The sequence below is a fragment of the Calonectris borealis genome, chromosome 14, assembly GCF_964195595.1.
Source record: "Calonectris borealis chromosome 14, bCalBor7.hap1.2, whole genome shotgun sequence".
Classification (NCBI taxonomy): Eukaryota; Metazoa; Chordata; class Aves; order Procellariiformes; family Procellariidae; genus Calonectris; species Calonectris borealis.
The window spans coordinates 16,777,991-16,799,111 of record NC_134325.1 but is presented as its reverse complement, the minus strand read 5'-3'; the positions used below and the strand labels follow the sequence as shown (position 1 = coordinate 16,799,111).

The 21,121-nt window shown below is 39.6% G+C and overlaps 1 protein-coding gene across 6 annotated transcripts in view; it reads left to right on the top strand.

The window, feature by feature from the left end:
- The first annotated feature begins 9,181 nt into the window (after positions 1–9,181).
- Positions 9,182–21,121, top strand: part of PRMT3 (protein arginine methyltransferase 3) — a 64,500-nt gene continuing 52,560 nt past the window's right edge. For 5 of the 6 annotated variants that reach the window (XM_075163311.1, XM_075163310.1, XM_075163309.1 and 2 more), the window contains exons 1-7: positions 9,182–9,236; positions 9,362–9,494; positions 10,213–10,295; positions 11,560–11,609; positions 12,945–13,047; positions 14,755–14,908; positions 18,349–18,490. In XM_075163311.1, the coding sequence (XP_075019412.1) occupies positions 9,203–9,236; positions 9,362–9,494; positions 10,213–10,295; positions 11,560–11,609; positions 12,945–13,047; positions 14,755–14,908; positions 18,349–18,490 (699 nt within the window). In that variant the 5' untranslated portion in view covers positions 9,182–9,202. Of the gene's footprint in view, positions 9,237–9,361; positions 9,495–10,212; positions 10,296–11,559; positions 11,610–12,944; positions 13,048–14,754; positions 14,909–18,348; positions 18,491–21,121 lie in introns of those variants that run through there. The other variant, XM_075163313.1, reaches the window with a different exon arrangement.

Sequence of the window (21,121 nt, the reverse complement as noted above, 5' to 3'; positions counted from 1 at the left end):
ACTACATGATTGTTGCTGTGCAGAATAGCCAGCTTGTGAACACACCGAAACCTTGTAAAAAGTTTGACACAAAATACGTATTGCTTTATCCTAGAATTCAAGAGCGGTAGAGAGCTGTTGAAATCTTGAATCAGCAATCATTTTCTAAAGTTACCATCACTGGCCTTAAATACAGAAGTTTTGGAGAGGAATTGTAAACTACAGCAAGTACTTACTATAGTGAGTGAGCGAGTATTAGTTTTCATAGTGTTTCTTGTTAATTCTTATTGTTAAGAATACAAAACTGAAAAACATTCTTCAACATTTTAGGCCTGTTTTTACCACTGGCAAATGCAACAGGGTCAGGCACAGTAGCCAAAGAAAGAGTAACAAAAAGTTGCTGCTTTATTCGGCTTGGCAGAAACTTGCATGTTCCGTTTAAAATGTCTTTTTATGAGATTTATGAGATTTAAAATGTCAGCCTTTTTTGAAAATTATGAGTAGGTCAGTATGTTCCAGTGTTTTGATGAATATTTTGGGTAGGATAGATATTTCTCCTAACAGAAAAATTTGTTGAAAGAAGAGTTTGAGATAAGCCCATAAAAGACCTGAGCTTATATGAAAGAACCATCTAAACCAGATACTGAACAGTCAAATTTGGAGCTATTTTAACATTATGCTCCAAGCAGATACGTTCACATTAATTGTGCCAAGTTTGTGCCAACTTTTGGAAGTTAACTGATTTGAAATGTTGCCTCTGAAACTTGACATTTACAGTCTGTGTCAGAACTGGTACTCTGCTGTCAAGGCTGACAACTTAGGAAATCCATGTTTTGTTTCAATAGACATCCCAGAGGATTGTATCAGCTGAAATAACTTTTCCTCTTCTACTTAACACACAATTTGGGTATGTTAAGCCCCCGCAGAGAAAGCATAAAATGTGTGTCTAGTCCATTTTGGTTTTTAGTTAACTTAGTTCAACCACAGCTGATACTGGAGTTAACTTTCTTGTACTGAAGAGCAAAGACCGCCCGTTTCAAGATTTGTTTCAGGCGGAGTACGGGCAAAAATTCCCGAGAGGATGTTCTACAGGAACAATTCAGCAGGGACAGGCAGAGAATAACCCAGACTTGCAAAGCCAGCTCACCAGGCCTTGAAAGTCTGCGTCTTGTTTCTGGGAGCTTCACGCTCAGAGCGTGCCTACCAGTACTGCCTGTCTGCCTTGACCTGGTGATTTATAGTACGTCACATAAGTGAACTATCGTTATATTACCAGCTATCGTGATCAACATCTCCAGGGCAAAGGCAGGCAGACAGTAGGTGTAAGAGAGGATGGGTAAATCCAAGAGGAAGCGTGTTTGTAATGCCGTTCCCCTTGTGCCTCACAGAAGATATATCCATGACCCAATGTGCAAACCAAGGGATCACCAGTGTACCAGGCATGTCCAAGAGTTTTGTCTGTGACTTGGACATGAACGGTACATCGTTCAATAGTGCAATGGCTAGCTTTGTTAACATTTTATATATTGTAAATCAAAGACGCTTACTTCTCTCTTTCTCTCGCTCCTTAGTCCCCCAGCCCACAGACTAAGCATGAATTTACCATATTGCTGTAAAAGAAAAGGGAAGGCTCGGAAGCTCTCTTATTCTTAAGTTTCAAACTGATGGATAGAAAGCGGAGGAGCTAGGAAATCTGCTGAGGCTTTGGTGGCATAGGTTTGATCATGTTTACACTACAAAACTTTGACATTTGTAAAGGTCCAGTTAAAGGCAACATTAAAGACAACAGAGCTCTTTTGCTTTTGTGGCTTTGCTTACCAGCTACAATGTCCCATATCAGAGCAGGAGGGTTGGGAGGAGAGAAGAAAATCCATCTGAAATTTAGCAGCTTAAAAAAAAACCCAAACGTTTATAATCAGCTTGAGAGCTCAGTGGATTTGTGAAATCGTTTGGGATTAACAGGCTATTGATTGCTAATAAAACAATATTTAGCTTTGTCTGATGAACAGCAATGGAAAAAGGTGTGGGCACCTTGTCAAACAAGACCCATTGAGGACGGATGATGGGTTAAGTGTGGGGGTCTGAGTGGCAGCGTGGGTGCCTGGTCTTCAAGGAGAACTTGTCAGTTGTTAGTAAGGCTGGTGAAAGGAAGGACGCCAGCGCCTGATGGCTGGGGTAGTATTGATGCAAGTTAGCTGACTAATCAGATTGAAAAGTCCCATGGTATTTATGTCACTTTAATTTTCATCAAACAATTGGAGACGACAGCACTCTATTAAGAAGAGGTTGATCCAGAACTAAAGCTAAATAAATTAGGGTCTCAGTTTAATCAAATTATCCCTCTACTGGCCTTGGATTAACTGAGGGAGACAGCGTCGGTCTAGGCACTTTTCATTGGCTGATTTTTTTTTTTTTTTTTTTAAGAAGCTGGTACAAAGAATGGGAGATTTAACACACATAGCTACTACTCATAATACCTCAAACAAGCGCTTTTTAAAGAAGCAGGAATTAATATTTATCAGGAGATTTTGCAGTTTTACTGAAGGATATTTCTATTTTTATGTTAGTTTTGTTCAGAGAAATGAACTGAAAATGAGGCAAAAATTTGTCAACAGAAAAGCTAAACCGAGAGAACTTGTAGCAAGCTGGCATAAAAATCAAAACACCAGGCTAATGCTACTTAATGACTTCTTGTTTTATTCACAATAGATAGTTTAGTTTTTCTGCTTTAAAAATCGTTGGATTGCACATTTACATTTTTCTATTGTTTACTTACACTACTTGTGCAGGGTAAGTCATTCTTCTTCCTCCTTCCTACATTCTTTAGACCTCTGGGAGAAGCCTTTGGGGTAGCTAGATTGTCTCTGAGAAAATAATTTTCCCAAGCTGTCCGGAATCTTCTCCTGCAAAGTGTTTTCACTGAGGTTTACAGCAAGAGATACTAACTGTCTTTTCAATGCTAGTAACATGAAGAAATCCCGTGTTTATAGATCCTCTACAAAGATCTAACTGAACTGTTGCAGTAGATCTTTTGAAACCTTGACCTCCTTAAATACTCCCAATCTGCGTGTTGTCAAAATCATTGTATAACTCTCTCCAGTTTTCTAGATATAGAAGTGAAAGTAAAATAGTACATCCTTTGCTGCAAGCAACTAACTGAATTCATCCCAGTTAGCTATGAAATTTATTTTTGAAAAATGCAATGTGATGGATACTCCCTTCCACCTTTACTGGAAAAGTAAAAATGATTTTGCAAGAAAAGCAGTGTCAATGGATGTGATCTTATGCATGATTCTACTTTTTGATTTCTATCTCTTTCTCCAACTTCTCCTAACTTACTTTTGTCTGCTCATGATCATCAACATTGTTCCTCATTCCACTGGAGCAGTCACAACTCAGGGAAAGTGGAACTGAACAAAGAAATACTTGTATTTTTGTTACATCCATCAAAATGGAGAAACTGGTCTGGGCTGTGATTTAATGCACACTAAGGCAAATAATTTGCACTGCATGAGAAGTATGACTGTCTTCTGTTGGTCCCTATTATGCTGTAATCTACAAAATTTCTCACTCTTCCTCTACTTGCATTTCAGTTCTGCTCTTGAAGACTTGGCTTTTATCAAGCCCTTGAAAATCTAGGCACTAAGCACTAGATTCCTTAAATAGCTATGAAAACATGTACTAATGCTCTTTTCATTTATAGTGTCTAAATTTTTCTTCATCTATGGTACTGCTATTTCGAGCTCAAACAATTTGATCCTTTTTTTTCTGGCACACTTCAAGTTTCCACTGTCTTCAGTCTGTTACTCCTCATGAACACAGACCAGAGCTGGTTCTGGTGGACTTGACGTTCTCAGATGCTCAGCCCCTCAGAAGAAGGGCTTTAGTTCAAAGTCATCTAGGTATTTACATCCAGAGTTTGCTAAATGGTTAACATCCACTGTTGTGACACTAAATATCTTGTAGATATCTAAAAAACATTATGTCCCAAATAGTTGCTTTTGAGGGTTTGTTTTTAATGCACAGCCCTCCTAGTTCCACTAGTTTGACCTGTGAGCTGATCTGAATGCCACCAAATGCCTGTCCTCACTTGTTTTCTTACTGTGAATGGATAGAGATCATATATTTTCATGGTAAAGACTTCATTTTACATCAAATGGGGATAGGATTTTGTTTGTAGTTTATCTTTACAATAATTTACTCTAAGTCCAGATATTTTTTCCCTGTAGAAACACATATTAACAGAAAGTCTGAATTATTTATGGATGCTTTCTCTGTGAATACTGGTTTACCCTTAAGATGCTTACGAGTACTTTTATCTGCATTTACCTTTTGGACATCAACAGCGAAAGTAACTCTGAACATCAGTGATTTTCTAAGCCCCTAAGTATTTTATCTTTTTTTGTAACATTATCTGATTGGAGTTATCTCAGTTGGATTCCAGTGGTCTGTAGCACCTGAAATTGTCCCGTGTTCCTCAAGCTGCTGCACAATGCACATTTTATGGAGGCATACATATATTTTATCTCAAGGTAGTATCACTTCTTTTTCTACACAGTAGATTTGCCCTAATTGCAGAGACTGGTTTTGCTCAGTCCTTCATTGAAAATGGTCACTCGCAGTACTTGTACCAAGAGTGCTACATTTCTGGCTGTACATTCCTGCTATTTGCCATTCCTCAAAGCCGCTGACTTTGAGGAACTGAGTAGCGCTGAAGTGCACCGGTTTAACTAGCCTGTCTGATAGGGACTAAACACCGGCAGAAAGAAAACAGCCCGTCTAAGCAGTTTGCTGATCCAATGCAAGAAAGTGGGGGAGAATGTGGTATTTGTATTTCCTTTGCCTTTCTGACAGGTTGACAAATGCTGCTTTAATGTTAAAGCAGAGAAAATAGAGAAAGAATGGAGGGAACTGAAAATTATCTGTGTAACATACTGAGTCCCATACCTCGTAACGTAACCCTAACCCTAGTTCCAGGGTGAGCTTTTGTTAAAAAAAAAAAAAAAAACAAAACAGAAAAAACCCAAGTCCCCAAACCAAACCAAACCCAACCCCACAAATAAAAAAAATCCCAACAAACCAAAACCTGCCCCTGCCCAGATGAAAAAATTCTATTTTGCAGCCCAAACTTTCCTTTGGCAGCCCCTTCCAGCCCCACTTCAGCTGCAGATGGAGGCTTGCTTTCTCTCTCAAGCTTACACCTAACCCTACCTTCAGGGTGAGCCCTATACCGGCTCCCCTGGGCTTTGCCCAGATGAAAAATATCTCAGTCAGTTATCTTAGTTCAGAATTATATTAAGGGAATATGGACATCATTTTATGAAACTTTTAAACTGACTGAGCACGGTGGCTGAGCATGTAAATCCAGATTAGCAATTCTGCTTTCAGTATCACTCATTTTCCTGATGATAGGAATAAAAAATATTTTTTGTCTACAGCTTGTTCCCTCTGTATACTAACTGGCACTCAAATTTTCTGATTTGTGTTTCATTTAAATCTTTCCAAGCTCTTAATTAGTTTAACGGAGTCTAAATTCACCCTTCAGCTGAGAGGGTAATAAAGGTGTAAGGAGGTCACTGGCATTAATGATGTTTTACTTGCAATGATGCCCCTTTGCAAAATGTGAGGTGTCTGTACCTCTTTGTGTTGCACCTATCACTGCTGCAGCTACGCTTTTCATTGCTGTGTGATGTTGGGAATTGACAGCTTTGTGAGAATCTCCTCATTGCTACACATCTTAAAGACTTAATGAAAAAGCCACTATCTGCTCTTAGACTGCTTGCTACAAAGAGTCTGCATCATTGATTTAATAAAACATGCAACAAACTGGGAGGGGAGAATGGAACACAAGAGAGCATTTGTGATCATATTCTGTGTTTTTGGGAGTGTCATTCTTGGCACTTACATGCAGCAGGCTGGGTTTAGTATCCAAGGAGTGTAGTGTAAGATTTCAGATGGTTTGGACTTTATAGATAGAAAATGCTTTTGAAAAATTGTCTTCAGTCTTGAGTTTCATGGTTCTGTGCAGTTGTTTGTTCTGTTGGAGACCTTGAGTGGTTAAAATTGAAAAAATATAACTCTGACTACACGACTGACCAAGAAGTAATTTGGTTTCCTAAAATTAATTTTAAAACATTTTCTCTCTCTTTTGTCTAATATATTTTACACAGGATAAAGTCATAGCCATTTAATAATAGTTTGGTCAAAAGTGTGTCATTTGTTTCCTACACAATTTCTATTAACATACTTTCTTTGCTTTTGAATAATGACAAGCACTGTGGTCACAAAAGAGTGACGCAGGTAGAGAATAAAGTTACACATGCTTGGAAATCCAGATGAAACAAAGCCCACAAGTGACACGTTGATACCATATTTTGTGTGCGAACTCTAACAGGGTCCCCAGCGTTGTGCTTCCAGATCTGGAAAAAAGTTTGAAATGCAGTAAAAAACTGTAAATATTTGAAGTTTCTTCCCCTTGGCCCGGATTATGAAATAGTAATCCATTACATTGTAAATCTTCCTGTACCATGCAAATCCCTTTACAAGGATTAGGAGATTGTAACAAAGATGATCATATTTCAAGAGGTACCAGTTTAAGTTATACACTTCTGCTGCAGGATTTCATACAATCTTCACTCGACATGTTATATACACTGACCCAAATGAACAGGTGCTTTACATTTATTGAGAATCTTAATTCAAGCAATAATAAAAAAGATGATTCGGTTACAAGGCTGTGTGGCACATTCAGTCTGTTACTCTCCGAGTGGACTCAACAATAGCCGAGGGTGTGCAACGGAGCAAAGACCATGCAATCAGTGACCCCTTGCCCCTTCGGTGGGGGAGAATTTCAGCAAAACACAAAGAAGCTGCTGTTTCTGCTTTTGCTGCTATCAGCCCGGGCACTACTTACAGAGCAGCGGCTGTTAAATCTATTTCTGTGATTAGTGCTTGAGCAAGAGTAGAGGAAAAGTATGTTTTATTATTCTGCGTCACTTCTGTTTCTTTCATTAGATCAGACCCCACCTTGGGAGAATGAGGTAGAAGCATCTGACTTGCCTAGATTTCTTCTGTACATTAAGGGTGTGCAGTATTTTGCCAGCATTTTGCACTAATTCTAATTCAATGAGTAGTACTGAGTCGCTATGTAAGGGAAAAAAAAATCCATTACAAGCATTGGTTTACACGACTAAGTAGCATGTGCAGAATTGGTGTTATCTTGTCATACCTATAGAAGTAATTCTGAATGGATATAGAATTTTAAAAACAAAACACAAAACGCAATTTGTGAAGGAATCTGATTTAGTAGCTTTTAGATCCTTTTTCAAACCTGTCATTCTGGTCTTACCTAAACCCCATTTCCGTATTTAGGCTTTTCATGTTCCTTTGAATTTGCCTATAACTAGGCAAGCCTAATCTGTTTAATTAGCGTACCGCACTTAAAAGCTGCCTTTGTTAGCTTTGAGAGATAGGAGGGTAAGTGAAAGGGAAAATTAAGCTACACGGGACAGGTTTACAAGCACAGATTAGAAATCAGAGATTATAATCCAGATAAGTAAATTCAGACTTCCAGGCTTCCTTCCTGAATTCTGCATCCTCCTCCTTTTTTTCTTACCAATCAATTCAAATCTCTGTATTTTTATATTCAGCAAAGACCACCGAATTTGCACTCTAAAAATGAGACTAGAATCTGACCCTTGGTTCCACCCCTCTATAAATGACTAAAAACTGCAATGATGATGATAATGCTGGTGGTGCCTCTGTTGAGCAACAGTTAACTATCATGTTCTAACGAGCACTCGGTACCTCCGCTTATGCCGAGTGCTGCATATCAAGACTGAGTGCTCTTGCACTCAAAGCAAGAGCGTGGGGAGGGGGGGAGGTTGGCAAATCAGCTTTTAAAGGACACGTTGGATCTCCTGAACTGAAGTGCCAAGCAGAGGCACCCTAACTTTGCTAATTGAATGGGTGAAGAAAAAAGGATTATTTTTAACCTACTCACAGATACCCGATTTGATCAAAAAGTACAAGATGTTATTTAAAAAACGACTATAACTCTTTGCAAGGCTGGATCGTTTGATTTATTGGGCATACATAAATCCATGTATGATGCCTAAGGAGGTACAGTTGTCTAAGAGCAGTGATGAGATACGGGAGATTTCTTAAGTATGTCGTATCAGGAAATAGACTGTACCCTTGTTCAGCTATGAGACACCGCACAAATAGTGTATTTAGCCATCTGATTCAGACCAGTGCTAATACGATGCACAGCACACCTCTGTTCTTGCCATTACTAGTCATATAAGGTAGTCAGGTTCAAAATGAAACAGTAATTTCACTATTTTTGGAAATATTTGTAGTAGCACAGATGTGAATTTATACACTTTGAGGGTACAAATTGGAAAAATTCTAGCTTCGACATTTCCTCCACCACGTGCTACTTAGGAACACCATGCGAACCCGTGGAAAGGCACTGTTTTGTTCTGAAGAGATGTACGTTTCTGTCAGGCACAAAATGATGTGAGAAAGCGAAGGAGATTCGGTAACCTAGAATGTCAAATACTATCTTCTTCAGATGATGAGCCTCAAGATTTGTTTTGCTCTAAAATTTTTTTTTAAACCACTTTTAACTTTTGCATTTGAATGAGGCCCTCAGTTCTAAAAGTCTGTTGCTAAACTTTTTTTAAAAGCCTATACCCATGTGTTATTTCCTTTAGCTCTCCACCGCTGCCACGCTAATTGTAAGCAACGGAAACCCCTCTGCCAGCCACCTGTCAAGCACGCAAAGTACGATTCCACCACCAAGCTGAAATAATCTCTTATATTTTAGGCTGGCTGAGGGTGTGACGCTTTACCCATCTGCCTGGTTTTCCCTTCTGTGGGGGTACCAGGCATTTATAGCGGGGGCTGCCTCGGTGAGGGGCGTGCAGGTGGAAGCAGAGCTGGCGGGGAAGCTGCAGCCTGGCCCTGCTCCGCGGCTCGGCCCCCACAAGATGGCGCCGCCCCCGGCTCCCCCTCACTGCGGCGGCGGGCGGTAGCGCTGCTGCCGCTCCCGCGCGTTTGAAAAATAACGGTCAGGGCCGCCAGTAGCGGTGACGCCGTTCCCCGGAGGGCTCCGCCAGGGGGCGCGCTAACCCCCTTGGGCCCGCCCCTCCGCGCTGACGTAGGCGGGCGGGGCGGGGCGGCCGCCCGGAAGCGGCGCACGTGGGGCGGCGGCGGGGCCATGGCTTCCCGGGCGGCGGGCGCGGCTCCCGCAGGTGGGTGCCTGGGCGCGCGCCGCTCCCCCTTCCTCATCCTCCTCCTCTTCCGTCTCCTCTTCCTCCTTCTCTTCCTCCTTTCCCCCCACCCCGGTCAGTAACGGTCCCTGCTGTGGGCTCCACAGGGTCCGGCGGGCCGCCCGCCGAGGAGGAGATGCCCGAGCTGTCCGACGGCGAGGAGGCCTGGGAGGAGGAGGAGGAGGAGGAAGGCGCCGCCGTCGTCGAGGGCCTGCGGACCCGCTGTCTCTTCTGCGACAGGTGTGGCGGCGGGGGGAGCCCCGCGGGCCGCGGTGTGCTCGCGTTGTCCCTGCGCTCCCCCCCGGCCGGGGCGCGGTCGTACCGCCGAGCCCCTTGGAGAAGGGGGGCTGGGGTGCGAGCGCCCAAACTCAGCCTGAGGGAGGCAGCCACGTCAGGAAACTTAAGTAATACGTAGTTTGTAACAGCGTGCTGTAGCTTGTTGATCTTACACATGGCCTCTCTAGAGCCAGAGGTCTCTTAAATCCGGGCTAAAGGAGGGAGTAATGTGGGAAGCGGGTAATTCCCCTCTCCTCACCCTGGAGCAGTACGGAAGCTTCTCTCTTGAATGCTCTCTGTCATCTTTTCCCATCGTCAGTAAACAGATGAGGATTTTTATTTTGATGCAGCAGATCTAGCTGGCCAACTCGCCTCGTATACGTGTGGTTCTTAGATTTCAGGTTTAATGCTGCCTTTGCTTTAAAGGAGTTTTTGAAAGTTCACAGGGTTCGTGGTTTTGTCAAACTAAGTTTTTGCGTTTATTACCTTTTGTTGCAAAAGGTTTTGCAAACAAGGGGAAAGCTTCTTTGTGAGGTATGTGATAAGCAGGTGCCTGTTCATCCTTTCTCAAATGTATTCTAAACACTGCCTAGCAGGTCAGAACAGAGTGTATAAAACTCATAAGAGTGTTACAACTTCTAAACATGCTAATACTGCGTATTTAATAATTCATTATTTACAGGTTGTTTAGTTCTGCTGAAGGTGTATTCTCCCACTGCAAAACCGAGCATCAGTTTAATGTTCGTGATGTGATCAAGAAACATGGTAAGTTTTTTTCACAATTTGTTGTTTCTTTCTGTATATCAGCATCTTGTTTAAAATAAATTGCAAAGATTAGCTTGTTTCTAACTGATTTCCTGGTTGTAGCTGAAGGTTCCAAGACTGAACAAAATAAGCTATTGTAGAAGAATGCTTATATGTTATCTTTATGCTGGCCGTTTCCCATATGCTTTATCTACTGATAAAGCTCTCGACTAGTAACAAAAGTAAGATTGAGCTCTGCTGGCTTGTGCTGAGTCCCCGCTGCCTACTTGGCCGTCCTGAGCCAAGCCACTGGATGAGCTTTTTACCTGCTCTACTGGGAACTCTTGCCCGACTGGTGATACTGTTGTTGGGCTCAGCAGCTTAGCAGAGACCAAAGTGGATGTATCCACCGAGAGGTCCAGTGACTTTCACTTGAAGCTGTCATGTATTTAGGCCAAGGTGGTGACTGAAGGAAGGTACATATAGGAGGGTGTACGTGAAGTGGAGGAGGGGGCTTCGGAAGAGTTAAGTAAGTGCTGAACTACTGAGCCTGAAATCCATATCTTACTGCATATAGAGGAAAACTGGAAAGCAGGGGAAGGGGAACAGTGTTGGAGAAACACTATTTTAAGAGCGTGCGCTAAAAAGAGAGAGATAAGGGGATGGGAACCACACGAAGCATTTAGAAATCTGCATGTCAAATTGTAAGATCTGGTCTGTTTTCTGTATAAAACCCAACGGAAGCTATTTTGAGTTTATGCAGTATCCTCACCGTTCTTGATGAGAGTACATAATTGCATTTAAACTGCTGGTATTTCTGAGGAAGGTGGCAGTTTTAAATCAATATTGGTGTATATTCTTGATGAGTAGGATCAATTTATGTTTTATTAAGCAGAAAGCTAAAATTATGAACAAAGGAGCACAACAGCCTAAAATATCAGCAAGGTAGCTAGTAGGAGATAAATGTGGCTGTCCTGATGTAGTTGTTTGCCAAATGAATGAAATCCCTGTTCATAAGCCACATTTGCATGTGTGCCATTCTTAATTTGCAGCAAACGTATTTGTCCTGAGGGTGAGAATTTCCTGGTTTGGTCCTAAAGAGAAGAAAAAAGTCAATGGCAAACTTAAGATAGGAAGGCTGCCTTAGATCATGACGTACACCCCAAAGGGAAGCTGGCCAATTGAACAAGTAATTAGTATTCATATCTTTGTAAAATGTGTGTGGGTTTTCTGTAATGCAAGCTCTCTCTTCTTCCTTTTTTTTTTTTTCTTCCCCTCTTTTCAGGACTTGATTTTTATGGATACGTTAAACTAGTAAACTTTGTTAGATTAAAGGTAGGTGTGCCGCCTATTATTTCCATAATCTATGTCTGGAGAATGGGAAATCAAGATGCTGTGCTTTCAATTTGCCTTTTTTTAGTAACTGTATGAAATTTTGTGTTATATTTGTAGAAATAAGAAATCACGGGAATTAAAGTAGCTATTGCTTGGTTTATTTAGATGTGAAGTTGTTTTTATTTTAAATATATTAAATTAATGTGAGTTTTATTGTTTCTAGAAGAGGATGTTCGGACTTGCAAAAAGCCCATGCTATGTAGTATCATGTTGTTTTGTTAATTTATCTTGGCCTTTGACTGTGCTGTCTCGCTCCAGTAATGGGTTCACTTCTTGGTAACTGAAGTTTCTCAGTCCTCGCATGCATTTTGGTGTAAAAAAGTCTTTCCTGGGGATGTGAGCTGGCCAGACCCCTCCTGCACTGTTAGTAAGGACAACACCTGATCCCTTAGGTCACAGAACCTAAAATTAATCTCTGCTAAAAGGATACCAGAATCAGGAAAGCTGATGGGAACCTACAGTTTTGAGTTAGGCCTGGGTATCTTTTGTGTATTCTGTGGCTTTGAAGTATGTTCTTTGATTGTTCTGTAAAAGTTTAGGTTTAGACTTAATACCATCTTACATAATTAAGCATTGTCTACTTAAATCTTCAAATCTTAAATCCTCAGATAGTTATTTAAGGCATAACTAGCTATGCAGAGTAAACATAGAAACAGAAACACTGAAGTCCAGAATCTGACCTCTCCTTTCCTGACAAAGTATTAACTGCCCGGTTGCAAACAGGAGAGAATATAGCATTTCTGAAATATGTCCCTAGAGCACTGTTCATGTAAAAACACTTGGCACGATTACTATCTTGGCTTTATCGATTAGCCCTGTTGTAAGCTATGGGTCTGACAGTCAAACACCTGAGTAAACCTGGTTCCCGATAGCACTGTAATCCTACAAGTATCCTTCAATGTCTATCCATCTGCTGTACTTTACTGCTTGTACTGAATTCCTTGATCCTGTAGCTTCCTGGGCTTTGGGACCCAGACTAGCTCATAGGTGTAGTTTTACACTACTTTCTGGTCGCCCTGGTTGTAGTGTCAGCGTGCTGAGGTGAGTACTTGTTGTCAGAGCCGGGATGGGTGCCAGAAGTTCATTTTTTCACTGTTCTCACTAGTCATGCTTTAAAGTAGTATCTTTCTCAGCCTTTCCTAAAAGCTACTTTAATAATATCCTATTTATTTTAATGGGTGGAAGAACAGATCTTTGCCTTATTTTCTTGAATGAAATTGAAGTGCTGGTGTTTTCAAAGAAACTTAGCTTACATGCTCTTCTCCTTCTGTCTAGAAACCAACAGCAACATATTTGAGTTCACTTAGCAGCCCACTGCCTTGGGAAGGAGAGGAATATTTGAAACCAGAGCTAGAAGATGATCTCCTACTTCAGTTTGGTAAATAAATACGTTTCAGTATGACTGTACTGTGTTGTGGGGTAAATGCGGTATCGGCAGAGTTCCTGTCTTACGAAGCATCATCACTGTTACTCAGTACGGGAGAAAGTCCATGTAATAGCTGAAGTCATGACATTAAGTCACGCTCTGAAATTTTTACCATACGTTATATGTTGGTTTTTAATGACTGAGAGTTCCATAGCCCTGTTTTATTATCTGCATTCACTTATTGTAGATACGATGTTCTTAGTGGAGATGCTGTATGTAGTAATTAAGAAGGTCAAAGAGGCACTCCAGCTTCATGGGAACATTCGTGAAGCTTTTAAAGCTTCTGAATGTAGGGTATTTAAAATCAGATGCATTCATTCAAAGACATATACTATTATGAGTAAGGAGCATTAATTTGCCTTGTTGAAAATACCTTCATCTTTTATACAGGTTCTATTTTGGACCAGCCCAGTGTAAGATACTGCAGTTGCATAGAAGAGTTCTGGTTCTTCAGCGGTTCTAGCAATCGGTACAAGTAGCCTTAGTTTCTCTCTCATGACAGTTCATCAGATGGTCTTGAGAGAATTCAGTTTGGCTTTTGAACTTATTTTTGCAGCCCATGATCCTCCCACTCTCTTCCTATTTTGCACTTGATTGTACATCTTTCTTTCACCTAAACCATAAGGTACTTAGGGCTAGTGGATTTTGTTGTCTTCGTACAGTCTGGAATGCAGGTATGCCCTTTCCTAAGCGAGCCCTGCTGCATGATGGCAGAGGTAATGCGTGGTCGAGGACTTTGGTTGGTTACTTCAGGGATTTCACGTTTCATTGTATCGGCTCTTGCCTAATGTGTGCTCTTTGGCTAAGCTGTAGACTTTTGAGATGCTTTGAGGTGCCGTTGCAGTTACTAAAGGGTTATGGGAGTGATCTGAACCTCTGAAATCTTATTTTAAGTATCTGTGCTTTGTTTCGGTCCTATGGGCCAAATAGTCAGTCTTCCACGATTAAAAGGAATAGATAGAAGTTTTTTTTAATGAAGTCTTTTGCCTAATAAGCTGGCAGTAACTTCTTACTATATCCAAAAACACAGTAGTACCATTTTTTAATCCACTGACATCTGTTGAAATCACCAGCTGAATTTAGCAAGAGGTGAATGGGGCCTAGTACTGAGTCTGAGTTCTGGTAGTTAAAAAGCAGTGTTACATCTAGATTCGTTCTGCTTGTGCTCTTGAGTTTTGTGTGTTCATAAGCTTTATAAAAGCCCAAGGAATTGGTTTGAAAATTGAGTTACTGTCTAATTATTAAGAAATTTGAAATTTATATACATTCTTACCTTTTACCATTACCATTAACAGCCCTTTTGCCCTCAGAATAACGTAACTGGAAAAATAGAGGATAGGACTGTAATTAACTTAATTACAGTCTAAAGCTAATGTCTCTTTTATCAATAATCAAACACTGGTATTTAAAGAAGCCTGAATTCTGGATTTATTTGCTTTATTAACTTAGAGCTTGCTTCTAGCGTACTTGTTTTTACCGAGTAGTATTGTGTTCTGCGGTTAGTCCTATCAAATTCAGTGATGCTTCTTGTAAAACAGACTACTTTTACAAATCATCCAAAGACAAGAATACCAACACTGAAAACATCATATGTTTATGAGCTGCTTGAAGCAACATGTGACTAGTAGGTGGTTTTTTTTTTTCTCCCCATTTCATCAGATATTGAAGATCTTTGTGAACCTGCAAACATTTTGCCCTCTAATGGTTTAAATGATACCATGGTGCTCCTTGAACAATTAAAACATGCAGAACACAGAGCAAGACTCGCAGAAGCAGCCTTGGCTAGAGCACAAGATGATCTTCAAAAAATGAAGTAAGTGTTTGAACTGAACTTTTGGGGTTTTTTAATTTAATGTGTTTTACGTGAGGTGAAATGAGATGTTCATGTTTAAAGACCAATAGAAATTCAAAGAAGTGGTAGAACATAACTATGGAATAAAACTCATGACTTGTGTCGGGACTGTACGTTTGACTTTTACCTTGTCGATGATTAGTAAAAACTGCACAAAACCTGAAAAAGCAAAGTAGCATACTTTGGAAAGCTATATTAGGAAAGCTAAATAGCATGTGGCCCAGAAGCATGTGTATTGCTTCAGACCACTCTTTGTTTTTTAGACACTTTGCCGTTAGTCCTTTAGATATTTAGAATTTAAACATTGAAGATGTACACAATGGAGAAGAGGGTGGTATTGACAGATTAAATACGGGACTCTCAACATTTTCAGGGATGGCTCCAAACAATGATTGTTAGTAGTAGAATCCAGTTACAGTTTGGAGAAACCCTCAGTGAAATTAATAAACAAACTTTTCAGCTACTTTTATTTTCAGTCTCAGGTATGGGTTCTGTTGGTAAGAATATACGATGCATCGCAATCAAGAATCGGGACATCCCCGTAGCTGTACATGCTGTTTGTAAATCTTCAGGTCTTCAAAATATGCATTGATGATGCTCATGGATAAAATGGGAATATAAACTTCTTTTGGGGTCACACAGAATTAAATCCTGCGCAAACATGTCATTTCAAGATCACACTGATTGGGCTCTGAAGAACTGAAACTGTATTTCAGAGGCTTGGAAAAATAATTCATGTTCTTTTGTGGAAAAATAAAGCGGCAAAAACCTTGTTTTGTAAAATACATTTGAGGGTTCATTGTATGTTTGAGAGTACACACTTGATGTTATTAGTAACAAAGTATTCCAAAATAAATTCATGTATTCAAATCAGCTGTGAACAATTACACGTCAAAAATGAACAGTTTTGTCTTCAGCTGGGTTTAACTTTTGCAAATCGTACTTCATAGCGTACAGCACTTTTCTGATATCTTTATGTACATTATGCATTAATTCATCGTAAACAACAAGAATGAAAGAAGTTTGTCACTGTACTAGGAAAACTTGTTTTTTTTTCTACGTGTTGTCTTGTCTTACTCTCGTTCCCTTCTTTTTCGTTTAAAAGAAAGAAAAACCTTTTCAGGTCATGAGTTGCAATTTCTTTTCAGCTCTCTAAACTTCAATCAGGCTTATAGATTTCTTTTCAAGGTTAGTATATCAAATCATCCGCTGTAGTAAAAGGGAGCCTTTAATTTTTCTTTGTCAATGTAGGAAACGGCTGGCAGCAAAAATAGCCAGACGTAGATCTGATGAAGCAGCGCAGTTTTAAATTATAGACGGATGAACCAGTTGCATTGCAGTAGTCTGCGTGCTGTAATTCATAGCGATACTGATCCATGCTGGAGGTGACTCCACTGAAAGAGACCATCTGCAGATGTTTCCTTCCGGGTAAACCTCTGTGAAATAAAGATAGCTTGGAAGTCTGATGTGGAGCAAGGGTAGTGTACAGGACCTTAATTTACAGTAACCTGTTTTTCTATTGTTTTCTGTCATGGAAATAGGTTTATACTGGTATTTAGCAGCCTGGTTGGCTGACTTCAACTTCTGGAGTAAAAAAAGCTAGTTCCGGGAGCTTTCTCATGCTATACCTATCTACAGAGGCTTCTTGGGAGTCTAAGTAACTGTAACTTCTTTCAGTTGCAACATGATTGCATTATGCAGGTCTTGCTCTCTGAGATGTGGAAAAAGTATTTTAGGTTTTTTAATGACTGCCTGTTCAGGATCAGTCATGCAGCTCCCTGGAGATTTTTGTCATCTGAGCCTGGGAATAATAGTATGAGGACACTCACTAGTTTAGTGTAAAGTAATTTCTGCGGAAATGTTTTTCCAAGTTTGCTCGACTTGTAGCATTAGGCGAATTGAAAGGGTACAAAGCAGGGACAGGTAGCTGGAGGCCTGGTGACCTTTTGTTTCCCCCACAAACGGTAACCGTTCTATAAATCAAGTCACTGCTAGCATTTGATGTAACTCAGAGTTTTAAGAGCATGGCTTGTATATCCTGAATTTTTTAATCTCTCCCCTGTTTAGAGATGATGGCTTTTGGTTTTACTTATCTTCTTTTTTCTTGATTAAAAAGCTAGGAGGGCAGCTCTGTCTCTAGAGTTTGTTTGGTACTTGTGTTGCATGCATAGGCTGGAGGAACTATTGGCTGAATCAATTTTAAATAATTTTGAATTTCAAGTCAGGTTTAAATCTTACAAAATGCTAATTATACTTAATTGTGTGTCATAGAATCTATTTTTTAAAAGTTTCTATTTTTATCATTTTGATATTTATCTAAAAGTAAGGCAAATGCAAACTGCCATGGTAAAGAGCAATATTAAAAATAAGATCTGGATCTTACCTGTATGGAAAGCAAGCGTAGGAAATTTCTGATACTGGCCAACTTTTACTACGAATTCCCTTACTGCCTTTTCTTCCTATCCAAACTGGTTAAGCACAGAAGTGTTTGACATGTCAGGACTGAAATAGAATTTTTGGTTTTGTTGTTCTGTAAGGATGGTACTGGTAATGAGATGTTACCTACAGCTTCTATACATTAAGTTCCTGTTTAAGAAAATATAACCACTGTTGAAGGTGAGCTTTGGCTGCTTTAGAGTGGTCTAGGATGCAAGTTTTGTAGATGTTGGACTGGAGACCTGGGAGGAATACTGTCCGGGTGAGGCATGTTTGCTTTCTTACTTCATTGTGGGTATAGTACGAGCTGCTCGCTTGTCAACTTTTAATTGTGTTTTCATGATAAAACCCTTGATTTGTGTATTTTGTCATCAAAACTGCTTTGAGAAATGAGAAGAGAACATGCGTATTAGAATGCAAGGCCATGGAGGAGGAAAAATAAGTAGCAGCATGTGAATAAAAGTGAAATTAAAATAAATTTAATTTTAAGCTCTTGTTTCCACCCAAGTGCTTCGGTTTTAAAGTGCTTTCTTCAACCTTCCGCTAGTCATGCAGTGATGTATGATTTATAGCTCTTAAGCGTTGTTTGTTGCGTTGAGTCCGTATCTGTGTTTCACGGCTTAAAATGCCCGTTGGACCACCGTGGTACGAGCTGTTGTACCAGCGAGCGCCAAACAGATAATTCCTCCTTAGAAATGAAGTCCGAATGTTTCACTGCTGATGCTTGCCGGCTGAAAGCAGAAAGTAGTCGTGGCAGGAGGGTGGTGGACGGAGACGGGCGGCGCAGCAGCCTGAGGAGCCGGCAGAGGGAGGTTGTGCACGCTCAGAGCCGGTGCCATTGTTGTCGGAGCCCCTGGGCAGGCTGGGCTCCTCATCTCGTCCAAGCCCCTTCTCCCCCCCTACCCCCGCCTCCTCTTCATGGTCCCATAAACATGTCTCAAGGGTATATTTCAAATTGATTACAGGCAATTTGCGCAGGATTTTGTGATGAACGCAGATGTCAGGAGCAGCTCGTCATCCAGCGCCATTGCAGACCTTCAGGAGGATGAGGATGGTGTTTACTTCAGCTCCTATGGGCATTATGGGATACACGAAGAGATGCTAAAGGTTAGAAAGTCATCTCAGCTGCATCCTAGTAGGGCTAAAGAGGAAAGCTGGAATGAAGTGGGCTGTGTGCCCATAAGTATACTGCAGAGCAACTGCATTTTTAACCCTTTCTATACATGATAGTTTTTTCCTAGGAGTTGGGTTCAGAGATCTTTTTCCGGTTGCATTTCTTTCGTATAAATTCTGCTTACTCTACGGGAAGCATTAGAAACATAAAATCATTTACTCTACAGATATACTTGAAGATACTTTACAATATCTGTACCACAACCTTACCTTGCCCAAAGCAGCTTTTTCCTGGGTGCTTAAAAGATAAAGGATAGAACATGGTACAGACAGTGAATATATTTCTTTGGTTTATATTTTGTTAACAATTGAAATTTGTCAGGCAAACCCACTTCTCAAATGTTGTGGTTTCCTATTGCGTTAGGTAGACAGAAATTGTTGGCATTTGTGCACAGTGCAGTGTATTGATGACGTGACATTGAACAGCTGGAAAAATTTGTATGCTCCTTTTATATGATAAAGATAAAATAATTAAGGCTTAAAGCTCTTTGAAGGCAAATCTGTGTATGCCCTTTTAACTTTAAGAAAAACCAAACACAAAACCCAACAACTTATAATTGACATGAAAATCAAAATCTCTTAATGCTTCCTTTCAGAGGAAGTATCATTGTTGTGAAAGTCAGAAACAGTTTTATCATTTTAAGACAGAAATAAATAAAATTCCTGCCTAATGTAGAGATAGAATAGAGAGCTGTGAAGTGACTTTGTCCGTACAGGTAGCATATAAAGTTTTCTGCTTTGTGTATCATTGAGTGGCCCCAATGTAGAAATACACATGAATCTGTGCTAGAAATAGTATAAGCATGAGGTTTATTTTAGGGAGGGGGTGGATTTTACAGAAGCACAGAGATTTCTGCAGAGGTAGAATAATATTTTCCAAAATGTGTAGTCTAGAGAAATACTTTTAAAGTCTTGAAGATAAATAAAAATGATAAAAGTTTGGTATTGCAGTTGTATAAAGGTGTCATCTGAGATGTTATAGGCTATTGGATGAGGAAGCCTTTCTGTTTGCTAATAAAGTTTATAATAATTGTGCATCTCTGCACAAGGCGATTCGTACAAAATCGTATTTTATTGGTTTCAGGGAATGTTTGTCAGAATGCTTTTAAGAAGACATTTGACTTTCCTAAACATAGGAAAGCAATTGATTTTTATCACGTGCATTGAATTTTTTCTGATGTGCTGGGCATTCACTTTGATTTTAATTTTTTTTATGTCTACCTTTTTTATATAGTAAATACAGTGGCTTGCTACATTGAAATTTTTACGAAAGGAGTCTTGCTGTCTGAATTTTAATTCTGTTTCTGACACTGTTCAGTTTTGAAATCTTTTTTTTTCTTATGCCTGTTAGTGGCAGGATGCAGTTTCAGTTTGGCTTTTTTGTTGCAAATACTTCAGAGATGGGGGAAGTGTTGTTAGTTCACACTGGCCAAATGGCTAGTGTTTCCCTTGTTCTATTTTTTTTCGAGATAATTTCTTGACTCATCTTAAGAAATTTCCTTACCATTTTATTTAAAAACAAAACAAAGCATTACATTGAAATGGCGAGTGGGAGAATGGAATTGATGAATAGAGAGACCTGAAGTGAATGACTGTGGCTCACTCGAGCAGCGGTGCATATAGTAGAGACAGCAGCTAGAATTGTATTGATTAAGTTGGGGCAGTGCTGAGGCAATGTGAGTGAGCAGGATGTAAGGCTGAAAGCTTTCCAGCTGGCTGCTTTCTCGATTGATGTTGAACCTTCCGATTTTTTTTTTTAAACTTTTTTGGTCGTTTCAGCAAATCTTATTATATACTGCAATAGAGATGAAGTACTAAAAATAGTTGCTCTGAATATAATGTCATAGTAAACCAATATGATTTTAAAGGATCCCAATATTTTTTATTCATGTTAATAACGTATAATTTTAAAGTACAATTTTCTAAAATCATCCCTAACTGTTTCTTTGGGCTCTGTGTGTATGTGATAATCCTCCTAAACTTAAAACTGGATTTTAGGATTTTCAAGCCTCAAAATAATTTGTTTTATCTCCAGAATTTTTATGAACATCTTTTGTTCTCAGTCTCTGTTTTTTGATCTTTTTTTTTTCCTGATAAAATAGACTGTGTTCTTTCTCACCAGAGAAAATTTCTTTAGTTTCTGTATTGTTTCTAAAAATTCTTATCTGCCATAGTAGGAAAATGTTAACTTGAATATAAGCAATTGGATTTTATACTTCAGTATTATTTGTAGACTTGTCTTTACTAGATAAAAATTGCTTAAAATTTTTCTTTTACTTTGCTCTAACGCTTGAACTGCAACAGCAATTCCAAAACCTATACTTGGCTGTCAATTTGTGTACCTGCTGATGCATATTAAGAGAATCAATGTTTTAATATATTATCTTGCTGGGAGATTAAGCTATACTACTAGCTTTCATATACGAAGATACTGTAAATGTTTAATTATATGCTTGAAAACATTCCAGCTTCTCAGGTCATGTTGTATTACAGTTAAGTTTGTTCATTTATTATATTGGGCTTTCATAGAATGAGCTGTACAGCTTCAATTACTGGTTTGTCATC